The following is a 14,722-nucleotide window of genomic DNA, read 5'->3' on the forward strand; positions in this document are numbered from 1 at the left end:
CTCCGATTGGGTACGGAGTGTCACCTAAACTCACCTCGCCTCACTCTGAGCTAACTGCACATCCTTTGCTTTTCTCCCTGGACCTGCTCTTTATTGGAAACGTGAATTGAACTCATGAATCAGGTTTTTTTTTTCCTCCTTAATATTAGCCTTTATAAGCAGCTCCTGTAGCAGAGGTCATTGTAATGTTTAACCACTGGTTCCTGATGCTGTTCACCACCACCTATTTTTCTCACACACTGCAATGCTAGGGAGAGCACTTTGATCACAAAGACTGCAAATCCAGCAGTATTTAAGTTCTTCTCCATTTGGAGTTTAATCTTAACACTTTAAAAGCTCCTCCAGGTCGTCTCAGACTCTCACCTGGTCCCAGGAATGTTTCAAGTAAATTCACAACTGGACTTATGCCTCATTGTTGTGGGAAATATAAGAGTGGGCTGTGTGTTGGTTGGTTGGAGCCCCCGCATGCTTTATTTTTTTAAAGCTTTGTCTGGAGGCATAAAGTTGCAGGAAGATGGTGTGAATGTGGGAAGGCCAGGAACCTACTGGGGCATTGATTCACTCACGTTGGACCACAGTGTGACTCTTCCTCTCCCTTGGTTGCTGGTGTTCATCACTATGTCATAACCAGTATGTGTGCATACGTGTGTCTGTCCTAGCATGCCGAGTTCGCTCCCTTGGGTCCCTAACCGTGTGCACAGGGTGCCTCCTCCTCCCCAGCTGTGAGGAGCAGGGCTCTGACATGGCCTGTCCCTTTAGCTCACTCCGAACGTTTGACACGCTGAGCGCAGAGGTCAGCCTGACCTACTTTCCCCTGGCGGCCCTTCTGCTGAGCTGCAGCGCTCCTCAGCAGGGGGGGCAGCGAGGGCGGAGCTGCTTACGCCTCCACTGCTGTCCTGGTGTGTTAAATCACCGCCATTTGTTAGGAGACACGTTCCTGTGCCTGCGTGTGTGTGTGTGTGTTTTAAGGTGTGTAGGAGGCATCCCACATACACAGACAAACACACTCACACACACAGGCCTGTGCTGAGGTTGTATATGAAGTGCTCTGTGGGGGTTGCAGGTAGATGCTGGGCAGCACTTGGGCAGGACCCCTGCAGTGAGCTCTGTCTGACTCACTTTGTGTACCACTGCTCACACCCTCTGACCTCTTCCACCTACTTCACTTCCCTCTGTACTGTAGATCCACTTATACCAACTTAGCCTGATGTCTTAAAGCAAATACTTTGTACCACACACGCTTAGATAAATCTAAGAAGCGGCTGCTCAAATGCTGACATATTGTTTATATGTGCAGCAGTAATTGGCCTTAATTTTTCATCAGCCTATCATTGTCTTGCACTCCCCTTTCTCTCCAACTCAGCAAACACACTATGATCTATCAAATGCAGCAACTGCCGCTGTCATCATGTTTTCTTTTTCTTCCCCTGCTGCTGCTGTAATATTTTAATGTCCCCCTTTTGTTCTGGTTCATCTCTTCCCGTTGGTTTCACTGCACACATGTGTCTAAAGCAGTGGAAGGAGTTTGTATGACACAGTTTGGGACGTCGCCGGGCACAGGGCCTGTCAGGAGGAGAAGCGAGCGGTCAGGCAGAGTTCATTAAAAAGTAAACTTCTAATGTGGCGGCAGGCCTTGACTGCTTGACTGTATCAATGATTTAGGCCCAGCAGAAGGTCCTTAATGGATAGAGCCACCTCTCTGTGCAAGTTCAGCTGCTTCTGTCCGCCTGGCATCAAGTGGCACACACACTCAGACATACACACAGGCTGTGAAGGAGAAATGGATTTAAGTACTTAAGTGTGTATGGCATTGTGCAGCTTGCATCACACACCCTCCTGCTCAGACGCTCCCCTGTTGGACATGTTTCAGGGTTTTAAAGTAGCATAGGGTGGCTAAATGGAGAGCCTTGTATCTGTTTGTCACCATCCACTATGCATGATCACATTCTGTGTGCGCTTGCATTGTTTTATTCATCTGAACTAGTGTTGAACTGTAACAAGCTGAGGGACAGAGTGTGGCTAAAAGGACAGGGCCTATGTAATAGTGCTGTCACTGCAGACTGTGTAAAGTACTCCACCTGGGCCAGGGACAAGGAAAAGCATATGTGAGCCTGAGAATGAACAGGATCTCTAGTCGTACTCATGTTGTAGGGTCCAGGGTCTCCTGTATGTGACTTTTCAGATTTGATTCTTCAGATTAGTTTCTTGTAGCTGGATTACATTCAGACCAGAGAGTTCGGATATCAGTGCAAGCCTGAGTGCTTCCGTATGTAGTTTTAAAGATCCGATAGCAGTGTGACCAAAATACATTGTGGTTTGAGACCGTTACATAAATGTATCCTGGAGTGTAACAGAGGCTGTAATGGTCAATAATGTTTTGTATGCCCATGCTTATACTGAAAATAAGAGAAACATTAGCTAAAAGTGTTCAGTGAACGGAGTCGATCGACAGAAAATTGTATTAGATTATTGTATTAAGAGTAAATATGAAGATTGATGTGAGATATGGCAGTTTTCTGTGTTTTATATTATTTCAAATTAAGTATCTTTGGTTCAGATGAAACAAGACAAGATGTCACCTTGGGCTCTCAGAAGTCATGGTGGCAAGTTTTCTCTCCCTTTTTCTTATGCCAGGTCATTGACAAAATTATTTATCAGATAATCCTAAATGTAATTGATATATTAACTGATAATGAACATAATCATTATTTCTAAAATGGACTACATCTTTTTTTCAATCGAGATTTTTATGTTTGCTTTTTGGGGATTTCTTTTCCACAGTTTTGATTCCTTAAAGTCTTGTGTGTAGGCGTAGGACAGCCTGCTGGCATATGACTTGTGAGAGTCTGTGTGTCTTATTACCCCATCTATTGTATTTTATACTGTTGTGTTTGTGTGTAAGGATTCAATTTCCTCAGTTCAGGTATTTGGGTGATACTCCACCCAAAATCTTTTTAAGTATTAAGCCTTCTGCCCGCCAGTCTTGAAAGGTGGCTTTTAAATTTCAGCACAGCTATTGTAATCTTGAATTTTTGTCAGTTTTATTGGAATACAATGGTGGCAAGACAGAAAGTGTCAAAATGTCCTCGAGTATTATCCATTTCTCTGCTGTCCTTACATATGCTTAGTATGATATAAGCACACATTTTCAAAATAAGGCTATTTACGGTACTTCAAGTAGATTTTTGTACTTTCAGGAAAGGAGATGTAAAGGCATAAAAGGAGATTCTTCAGCCATATTTCTTTTGTTGAGCATACAATGGTTTAGCAGAAAGCTGGATTGTGATTCAAGTGTGTCAAGAGGTTCTATTTGACATTTTTCTTCTACCCTAAAAAGTCACATTTTTACATTACATTCATTTTTTGCGAACACTTTTGTCCAAAGCGACTTACAGCCCAACATGCTTACAACAAATAACAGAAAAATTTAGAGCTACAAGTACAGTTGAATTAGGGCAAATAGTGCCTGCAATCAACATGTGTGAAAAGTTGGGTTTTCAGCCTGCAGCAGAATAAGGGCTGTTACACTGCGATCCTGACTTAGGTGCGCAGCTCGTGCCAGAAAACAGTAGAGCTTTGACCAACGTGAGCAACCACTGTGGCCTTGTGCTTCTTTGTACAGGGTTTGGCCGAGGTTTAGAGGTCGGATTGGTTGGAGTTCTCTTCACTGCCCTGCAGACAAGTCTTGAACTTGAACTCACTGCGAGTTGCCACAAAGGGCCAATGTTGTGAACACATTTTTGGGGATCCACTGAAACAAGAATTCTTTCTGAATAGAGCAAACTGCAGTCTTTTACAGCCTTATTTCAGGCCTGCAGGGACGAGTGGTTGATACTCAAAAGATAAATTTTGGGTTGAGTGTTACTTTTAGAAAATATTTCCTTCTGGCACAAGAAGAGAATTATTTTGACTATGGCGCCAGTTTCCCCCTTCTGTATTTTTTGTCTGAGAACATTGTTAGACTTCGCCTGGATTGCATTGGCATTTCAGAGTGATTTAAGCGGTGAGATTGACAGCATTACAACGAGGCTGTCATTATCATCCCTCCTGTGGTATAATTGCCTATACTGTTGAACAAGCAGCTCCCATCATTTGCACTTGGGGGTCTCTCTCTCTCTCTCTCTCTCTCTCTCTCTCTCTCTCTCTCTCTCGCTCTACTCATCTCCTGCATCCGTTAAACTCATCAGAGAATCCTACAGCTTTTCAGTGTGGCCATCTGTCAATACCACTCTATAAAGTGGAGTGGAGAAACGTGTGCATCCATTGGCTCTTGTAAGCCCTCCGCTGGCCTGCCTCCAGCTGGTTCTGAGGGCCTTGCTGTAGCTGGTTAACCCAGGCCTGGAGCATCGCTCTCCAGCCCTTGTGGCTACTTCAGCCCACCTCGCCTCCCCAATCAGGCAGCTGGATGAACCTCCCTCTTCACCACTGTGGAGTAGCTTGTAACACTGTAATGAGTTAACTTTCAGAATGATCTACATAATTTATTTCCTGCCCCCTCAGGAGCTCGCTGAAGCATTAATTAATATCAGGCCCTGGTATCAGCAACCATCCCAGTGTGGGATTCCTTCTGGCTCCTATTTTTGGCACCCGTGGAATTCAACATATTTGTGCAACCAAAATGCAGTTTGTTGGACATTGATGAAAGATATTGCTTCCTGGTGGCTTTGTACACAGATTGAGCTCCTGTATATGTGTGCAGAGTGAAATCTGGACACAGTTGTAGGCCAGATCCTCATGCCACTGAAACGAGCTGACCTCGATGACAGGAGTTGTGACTAAACCTAAATGTTACATGCCAACAAGTTGTATGTCCCTGTTGCTGCTGGCAGTGATCTTCTCAACACTCAAGTTACTACAGACTTGTTTGTGTAATCTGATTTTTGATATGTGTTCACTCACCTCATCGGCTTTCTCTCTCTGTTTTTCCCCCCACAGAACTCAATACGGCACAATCTGTCATTGAACAAGTGTTTTCTCAAAGTGCCTCGCTCCAAAGATGACCCAGGAAAGGTGAGCCTTTCAAACATTAATTTTTAAAATGCATGTAACTTTGAAACAAATACAAATAGAAGAATGTGTTTAGTTTCCCAGCTGGCAGCATTCGCTGTTAGAACATTTTTATTTTTTTTATATTTTGCTGTGTAACAAGCTATCTCTGGTAGAAAAATGTTACCTTTGAATGGCTGCCAGGACTCTGACAGTCTGGAAATGCATGGCATGCTCGTAATCTATTATGAACCTCCCACCCCCACAGAATTGCATTTCAAATGTAAGGAGAGACTAGTTTGTTGGACCGGCACAGACAGCAGATTTGGGTGAGGGAAGAAAAAGTCAAAGACTGGTGGAGATGGGGCCATAACAAGGTTGAAGTCAGGTCATTCCAGAATCTTGCATCCCTTAAGTATTTACTCAAGGTGCTGAACCAACTAAAAAAAAAACAGACCTCATTTGCTCTCCACTCAGCTTTCTGTCTTCCATTTTTCTTCTCTGTAAAAGATGTCCAAGTCCAACATGTTAATTTGACATTTGAGTCTCAGTAGGACCACCTACAGTTGCTTTTCTCCGCCTGATTTACTTCACAATCTGTAGCAAACTGATAAATGGTGTCCCCTGGTCCACGGAATAGTTCATGAAGAAGAAGCATATATTCCTATATTTAGTATACTGGCATGCATAGGTCTAAACCATATGTAGCCTAACCCAGATTTCATCCCAGCACTGTCAGAACATACGCTACATATGCTTAGGCAACCGCTCAAATAATTACACACACACGTACACATACACGCACGTACACCCCGACACATGCATGAAGAGCTACGCCTAGCTGTGTAGAGGATGGGGACTGAATGCTAATTTCATGTTTTGCTGTAATCCTCTGATATTGACACTCCTGGGAGCTGCTCCACTAAATACAAAATAATCTATTGCTGTATGGATCCCATTCCAAATGCATGGCCAACATGCTCGCATCCTTAATGTTTAATTTGGAATTTTCCTCACTCCCTCCCTCCCCCCCTCCCCCGAAGACAACTTCAAAGAGGCGCTAGCCGCTCTTGATATGTTGCATCAATATTGTAATGTGGCAGGAATATGAGAACTGCTGGTTGGATGAGATAGGAGAGTCATGTCGCTCTCTGTCTGTCTCTCTCTCTCTCTGAGATGGTGTAAGAGATGACAGTTGGTATTGTACGCACACACATATACACACCCTGTCTACCTCGGAGGTAGAAATACAGCCTGTGAAGGCTACTGTTAATAATCTCTATTTTAATTGGCCGCATGTCTCGGCCAGGAGTTTCCAGGAAGACTGGTGTGCTTCTTGTGTTCGTCCTTCCTATATTTACACACAAAAGGGGAAGTAGATGACATCAGTTATGTTGATATATGAAAATGAGCGCCATCATTTTTGGGAAGTGAGCACATTTGTTATCAGGACCTGTTTGAAAAAAATCTTTACAGCATCCTTTGTTTCATGGCTGCATTGAATGTTGTAGCTTTGCGAAGTTGTTGCCCCAGACTCCACGGACACACTTTGCTTGGCATTAGTACAGTATATTGCAGTGTATTTGTGAATAATTTAATGACTCTTTATATGTTTTCCTTTTTCCCTGCCAACTCTCTTGGGGTCTCTATAGGGAAATGCAGAAACTCCCCTCCCATGAGAGCTAACTTAATGTGTTCTTCACCCCCCTAATTAAAAGGAACACCGCCGAGCCTGGCTTTGTCTGTCTGAATCCTAATTTTGACACATCTGCCTCTGTACACCCTGCAATTAACCCCTGCATCTCAACACAGAGAAGGATCACATGTCAAGACACTTTTCTCACCTTTTTCAAAAACATTTTTGGAAGCTTCTTGTAGAAAATATTGAGTGTGTAATGAGGTTTCCGCTGCATTTTACTGTAACCTACATCAATACAAGATGTTTCTTCATCTTTGGTTGATTGTGCTGTGAATTATCCTTCCCTCTGAGGAACATGTTAATTGACCCCAAAGCCTTGCACATATTAAAACTTATAATTTTAACCCCCAGACAAATATAGGCCAACCGTGGCTTTTCATTATAACAATTGTAGCAGTTGTGTATGTGAGCTGTGAAAATAACAGATTTTCTAGCTTTAACAAGAGCAGGCCATTGTGTATGCAGCCGTTATTATATAGATACTTGAGATACAGCTTGTTCTGTGGCCTCGCCTGTTGTTCAGAGAATTTCTTATGGAAATAACAATTATTCTCTCTGCTAAGGAAGTAATTTTAAAGGTCCTGATCTCACTTTCTCTTGACAATTGAGATTTTATCAGGGGCCATATGAAATATTAAAAATAAACTCAGAACCTGCAGGGCCTTGGGGTAAAAATCTGTACTGTAAGCTGATTTCTCATTGGTTTCGAGGAGGAACACCATTGAAAAATAAATTAAATGGGGCCGAATGCAAAGATAAATAATGCAGCCTGCTTGTGGAATTGCTTGCTGCAGCCCCAGAGCCAGCCCCAACTGTTCTCTCCTTGATTAGCCTCGCTCAGACCTCAGAAGAAAGCAACACGGCAGGGCTAGCGCTGCCTCCATTCCTGCACTGAGACTGTGGAGCCTTCATCCTTGGCAACGGCACTCTGACTCAGTACCTGAGGCTGAGGAAGTACAGCTTCAGGAAAGGCTTAGCATTTCACCACCACCAGCTGCCCTCACCAGCTTCTCATTGAGGAGCAGCCGCAGAGGAGGAAAAGCCAAGCCTTTCGTACTAACAAAGCCCACCCACACGCCGCACAAACTCACAGCTATCAACTCAAATAAAGACTTCAGCTGATGGAACAGACTTTAGCAGAGCAGATGAGGCCTACTGATTTTTAAATACATTGCCAAAGAAAGATCCGACGCTCGTGTCCAGTCACGTCAGTGCCTAGCGATGCCATGTTAAAGAGAGTTGTGTTGTGTTTTATCAGCTCACGGGTCTTTCTTTTTTCTGCAGGGCTCTTACTGGGCCATCGACACCAACCCAAAGGAGGACGCCCTGCCAACACGGCCAAAGAAGAGGCCGAGGTCTGGAGAGCGGGTGAGTGTAATCAGAGAAACTACATATGATGCTCCTCTGCTGAAGCTTCTGTCTCTATCTGTCTCTACTTCTGCCTTAATTTTCTTTTCCCTTTACCCTCCTTTCTCTCCCACTCTTCCTCTACCGCACATACACACATAGACACACACAGAGACTCAGTAGGAGTTCATATCCAGACTTTATGTAACTGCCTCCTCTCCATGCTGCTTCGCTAGCCTGTCATGAAGTGGGGTCCTTATTAATAAACTATGCCCCAGGCAGCCATTACATACATTACATTCTGCACTCACTTTTTTTTTTTTTTAACAAACATCAATTAATGCAGAGCTGTGCGCTGGCTATTCTGAGCGGGAGCTTTTGTCTTTAATTATGGATGAGTTTCGTCCAGCGTTACGTACAGCTGTAGAGGTTTTAGTGAGCCGCTCAGATTGACCTGGCCCTGGGGCATCCCGACGCAGCGCTCTCTTGGCTCCTCCTTCCCCACAATGTGGCTGACCAGAGGCTACGAGGAGAAAGAGGGATTCTGTTAGGCTGGCCAGGCAGACTCATGCGCACACACTAACAAACGCCATTGTCTACACACACACAAGCGAGCACACAGACTACATAAAACTTAACATGCTGTTAATGTAGTCGCCCTGCAGCATGGAAATGCTATCACATTCATTCAACAAACTGTTTGCTGGTGTGAGGTTGTATATAAACACAGTGAAGGTACAGGAGAAGTACATTGTTTTCAATATTCAGCTCTGCCAACAGTTTCAACTAAAGCTCTCCTGATCTGAGTATGACACAAAAGAACGCACCAAGTGAAGAGTGTGTCTTCTGTAGGACACATGCGCTGTGCTCACCCTCCCTCCCCCCTCCTCCCCATCCCTCTAGACACCGTCTGCCTACAAGGCATTCCATTAAGAGTCTCAGACATTGAAATTGAGAGTTTGTGAAATCTCATTTATGTTTATCATGAATTAAAAATGGTATTGTTGGCAGCCAATCCTCTTACAGTAAGCAGTTTTGTGAGACAGGCATGGCAGAGTTATCTCTCACAACAGTGCGTCTATACGGCAAGACAGGGGCATGCATGCATGCCTGCGTGTGTGTTTGTGTGTGTGTGTGTACCGTATGTGTGTTCGGTAGGAGGTGAAGGTGGGGAAGGGGGTTGTCTCCATCTTTTCAGAAAGCACAGTTCAAATGTGACCTAAATAAAGGTGTTGCTCTGTCATGTGACAATAGTTGCGTTTTATTTTTGTTGTACCGTGCAGATAGATATGTGTCTGGTCTGGGCTGAAGATTTGTCACAAACATAATACAGGTCTTGCAACCTGCAGTGGGATTTCATGTGTTTTAATAATCGGATAGCGTTGAATTTTTATCTTTTTTTGTCTGCCTCCACACCCCACCCCCAACCCCCACAGGCTTCTACGCCGTACAGCCTGGAGTCGGAGTCTTTGGGGATGGAGTGTATGATCTCTGGAAGTGCCTCTCCAACGCTGGCAATCAACACTGTGACTAACAAGGTACTACAACCAGCCATCCAGCCTCCAGCTCCAACACACACCTGGCTACACGGCTGCACCCTGACCCCACCCACTTCTCCAACCACCTACAGCACTATTCCCCACAGAGAGAGGAGCACTCTAGTAGAGGGGAGATACACACACACACACACAGACACACACACACACACACACACACACACACACACACACGCACACACAGAAGCACACGCTCATATGCCTAAAGCTTCTCTGCAATGCAACCCACACCAAAATACACAACTATCTGCACTGCAGCACCTTTTTTCCTCTACAACAACAGGCAGCAGGTTCTTGTTATCATCAGCACGGAAATATGATGCTCACACTGATACTTAGCACGCTGCAACCTGATAGACTTACAAAGTCACGCGCAGACGTGCAATAGGATACACCACACACTGCATGGGGTTTCTGTATTCGCACCTGTAGTGGAGGTTGACGCCCAGGGTCATGTTTCGCAGTTTGTGTGACCACATTACAGATGACCGCTGCCACTGTTGGTCCCGTCTGCTCTCTGTAGCTTTTAAAAACTTTTTTTTTAATTGTGTAAAAGCTCGGAAACACTTGTACATCACAGAGCAAAGCTACAGGGACTGCTAGCTGTTAGCTATGAGTGTGCCGCTCACTCTGAAATTTAAATAGGCTTTTTAACCTTAAGCTCTCATCCTCTGAGCCCAGTGGGGGCAGCTCTCAGGTGTACTTTTAAAAAGCCTACAAGAGTGGCTTATTCATTTGCTGCAAGCATTACAAAAAAAAAAAAAACGTTTAATGTGAACAGGGGAAAGAGGAGTTAGTATGTGTGTACGACATCGGCTAGAACGTCTGAACATATGCCAGTGTGTGTTATAACTTGTGTGTACATGTGTGTAGAGTATGTTATAGAGTATTCCAGCTTGTTTTGATAGACGTGTCAGTGACGAGTAGCCAGGGGGCACTTCTATGGAGAACACAGAGTTTTTCATGTTGCTGCAACAGACAGATTCACGGGCCTAAGTGTGGAGAAAGATGACCCTCTTTCCTCTCTGATTGCTGCAAACAAGCACTTGCCGCAGCCCCAGTCTCCAACAGCAGTGACAGCATAATGAGGCCCTAATGTAAAGAGCTGACAGTTTAGAGTCTGGACTCCTGCCATCAAATACCTCCAGTCAAATAACTCAGAAGAGCAACAAGCAGAAAACATTAAATCGGCACAAAACACAACTACTGTGAGTGCTCGTGAAAATAAGTTTTGATTTGTCTCTTTTTTTTCCACTTGATTGTGACAAAACTTGTTAAGGTGGTGAAGTGAACAGAAGACAAAGTGTGATAGCAACAGATCTGAGCACCTAACTCCTTGGAGAGAGCTTGTTTCTCACTGTTTTACACTGTAAACACACGACAGGCCACGCCTCTATCGGCGCAGAGTGCCAAGCCACAGGAATTCCCTCTCTCTGTTTTTCTCTCTCTCCCTTTCTATTCCAGTCTCTCTCCCTCATTCCCGCCTTCTCATATAGACCAATGGGAGACGCTGGCAAGACAACTACTGAACCAGCAAGAATCTCTTTCTCTCTCCTGTCGGACATTCCTCACAAGATTGTCCTACCCCCTTCTTTTACTCATGCCTTTCTCACACACCAGACACAGATTCCCCCCCCCCCCCCCCCCCCCCCCAAAAGGTTGTGTTCTGAGGTGGCCCTAAACATTGGCATGAATGTGATGACACTCTGGCACTGAAGTGTGATGATGAAGGGAAAGCGGGGATTGTTGGAAGCGTGTTTGCTGATGAATAGTCTGGCCTTTTTTCCCCTCTTCTCTCTCACTCTCTCTCATATCCCTTCCTCCTCTCTTCCTCTGCCTCTCCCTGTCTGTTCAATCCTGCATGCAGGGATTGTGCTGAACACTAACTGGCATTGTTGGAGACACCTGGGCCAATCTTGCTTTGATTTCATAATCCATGTCTCATGCTCCAGATTAGGCCCCATGTAAAAGATACCTCTGGCTTTTTACTTAATTCGCTGCTAAGAATAGAACTCTGACTCGGTTGCCTGCTAGCTAACACCGTACACAGTATTTACCATGGAGCCGCTCCTGCCTGTATGAGCATGCCTGCCTCTGTCTATGTGTTTTTGTATGTGTGTGAGTTAGCCTACCTTTGTGTACATCTTTAGCTGTAGAAATGTGTGTTTGTGCACGTGTCTACGTATGTGGGTGAGATGTGACTGGGTCTTCGTCTGTGACAGTGCGTGCTCAAGTGGGCGTCTTCACTCGGGGGACTCTGGGGTCTGCATAAACCACAGAGCAGTGAGGTTTAGAAATCATCACACTTTATGGGTGAGTGGAGTAAAAATAGATTGCGGTGAGAGACTTAAGGCTATAAGCCTGTTTTATGACTTCATTACACATAACATTTATATTTCTGTGGCGCGCTGTTTTTGATTAGCATTGTAAGGCTGATTTTGTGGACGTGCTTAAGCCTTCAGTCTTAGCTGCTCATTGAGCTCCCCTTCACGCTAATGAACACTGGAGCCAAGCCCACACTGAGTGGAGGAAGGCTAGAGTTGCCTAATGAGCTTCTCTTACTTACCCGCCTATTCTCCTCTCCCTCAGCCTTAACCCTCTTTCTTGTACAGTGTTATTTGGATTCAGCATTTTCGCTCTGTTGTTTGTTTTTTTTAAATTGCAGTATTTCTATCTCATTCTACTAGCTCAGGAGCCAAGCTCCATATTAAAAGCTTAATATGAGACGCTCTCACTCTGCATGTGTGGGTCCTGGATTCGTACCAGCACGTTAGTCAGCCGACCGATCAGTCAGAGGGTTTCCTTGCCGCCTTGCCTCCTTGTGGCCTCTGTGGTAGCTCGCTGCGCCTCAGCAATAAGACAAGAGGCTTCAGTCTGCTGCTGCTGCTGAGAGGCAGGGTGCTGGGCAGGGCTGGGCCAATCCGCCTGCCTGAAGGCTGCTGCCACTGCTGTCTCATTGTGCTGAGCACAGAGCCCACTCTGTTCCACTCACAGTGATGAGCAGAAGCCACCATGCTGCAGTCAGTCATGGACTGACACACACAAGCACATGCACACACTCCGATCTCCGAATGCCAGGCCCTCTTCCACTGCCACACCATCAGTGCGTTACTGCCATTCCTTTCTCACAGTACAAAACTCAACACACTGACTATTCTCTGAGGGTATCATTAATTTCATTATCTGGATCGTTCTTCTTACTATTGTCTTAATTGTCTGACGGCGCACTTTATTTGGGAAGGGTGGGAGGAGGGCTAAACCTTGTTAGACGATAATTAAGATTGTCGTCCTGAAGTGGTTCGGCTAGTTTTGCTGCTACATTGAAAGGTCAGTGTCTCGGCTGCACTGAAATCCTTTGTTAGCTGTCCCAAACGGATTTGCGCTTGGTGAGCAGATGTGGCTGACATCGCCAGTAGTGTGACCTTTAGTGATGGGAATGTCTCAGCTGTCTCCAGACCCCTTTACACGTTCAGCTGGAACCCCTCAGTGACTGTGGTGGGTGTTCAGCAGCACCCTGTGTCTCTCACATACACACTCTTTTATAAAGTGAAAACAAAGTACTCTGCTATTATAGCATGTCACTGCATGCAGCTCACATGCTCAGGCTTTACATTCCCATTCTAAATTATATTGTTTAACTATAGACCAACATTACCTTTTCATACTTATTATCTCAGAGGAATGCTGACATGCTTCCATCAGCAAGACCGGAGATGACATTGGTAACATTACTGTGTGTGTGTGTGTGTGTGTGTGTGCGCGCGCGCGCGTGTGTGTGTATGTGTGTGTGTGCGCGTGTGTGTGTGTGTGCGCGTGTGTGCGCGTGCACGTGTGAGAGTGTGTGTGTCTGCGAGAGAATAAGCTAATGTGCATGTATGTGTTTCAGGTGGCGTTGTACAACACAGACCAGGAAGGGAGCGATAGTCCAAGAAGCAGCCTTAACAACAGCCTGTCTGATCAGAGTCTGGCATCCGTCAATCTCAACAGTGTGGGCAGCGTGCACAGCTATACACCGGTAAGACCACTCTTCACAGGGACACAAATCAACGTTGATGGGGTACATCTTGGAGGTTTTCACAATTGTCAAATAGAGCTGCAAGTAATGATAATTTTCGTTATTTAATTAGCTGGCAATTGTTTTCATGATTTATCTTTAGTCTATAAACCAACATTCCAAAACCTAAAGCCTAATCAGATATCAACTAAAAAGACATAAAAATAGCTGCCAAGTAATTGTTTAATCATCTAATTGTTATAGTTCTAAAGAGAAATTCTCTACACTGTCTGACACTGAACCTGTAGTGGACTTGCTGAAAATAAAGCATGAACGATGTCAGTTGGCTTATATTGGCCTATAACAGATATATCAGTATTGGTGTATATGTTGTCTGTTATGTGCCAGTATGAAATCTTTTTTTATTTTAAAGGACTCTATTGCAAAAAAGATGCCTAGGGTAATTTATAGTTACTCAATTACTGAGTGCTTGATGACCACATTTGAGGGATCATTGCAAAAAAAAATGTGCCGTTATATTGACATGTGAATTTTTCATTGGAGTATTGGTCGGGCTCTAGCCTCAAGTAATTTTAAACAAAAGATACCCAGTTGCATTGCCCTGGTGAGCTGGGGAAGAGGATCTAACCGTGAACCACAGCGTCCCCAGTTTGAGTCTGGTCAGGGATGTTTGTTACACGTCATTCACCATCTCCCCTAAATTCTTATCATCCCTCTGCTGTACACTAGAAACTTAATTCAGTCCCCAGTCTGAAAATACCTGAGGATGATGAGCTGTGATCCAAAATGTTGATGGACCTAAACACATTCACATAAAGAGAGAAAAACTGCCACTGGCACCCGTATGATGCACCACTATTTAACCATCAGTCACAGTTGTTGAGTAGCGATAAATGACCTTTTCCCTTCTTGTGTTAAAAACACATTTATATTGTGTATAAATTGGACCTAAACCAGTGCTTGGTGGGACAGGTCTCTTGGACCGTTTGAAGACTTCTGGTTAATTTGCACCTTTCAATCTATGTTTTGCACCGTTAGTAGAAACATAGGCCAAATAAATTCCTGCTTTCTCTTTCCACAAATATATTCAGCTTTGCTGTTCCTTCAAAGGGTGAATAG

General features: G+C 44.5%; 1 protein-coding gene across 1 annotated transcript in view; it reads left to right on the forward strand.

The window, feature by feature from the left end:
• The window catches only part of foxj3 (forkhead box J3), an 80,256-nt gene that overhangs the window by 52,007 nt on the left and 13,527 nt on the right, over nucleotides 1–14,722 (forward strand). Inside the window, exons 3-6 of the mRNA XM_030420318.1 lie at nucleotides 4,936–5,010; nucleotides 7,970–8,053; nucleotides 9,469–9,570; nucleotides 13,475–13,603. Coding sequence (XP_030276178.1) covers nucleotides 4,936–5,010; nucleotides 7,970–8,053; nucleotides 9,469–9,570; nucleotides 13,475–13,603 — 390 coding nt within the window. The remainder of the gene's footprint in view (nucleotides 1–4,935; nucleotides 5,011–7,969; nucleotides 8,054–9,468; nucleotides 9,571–13,474; nucleotides 13,604–14,722) is intronic.

The sequence above is a fragment of the Sparus aurata genome, chromosome 6 (genome assembly GCF_900880675.1).
Source record: "Sparus aurata chromosome 6, fSpaAur1.1, whole genome shotgun sequence".
NCBI lineage: Eukaryota > Metazoa > Chordata > Actinopteri > Spariformes > Sparidae > Sparus > Sparus aurata.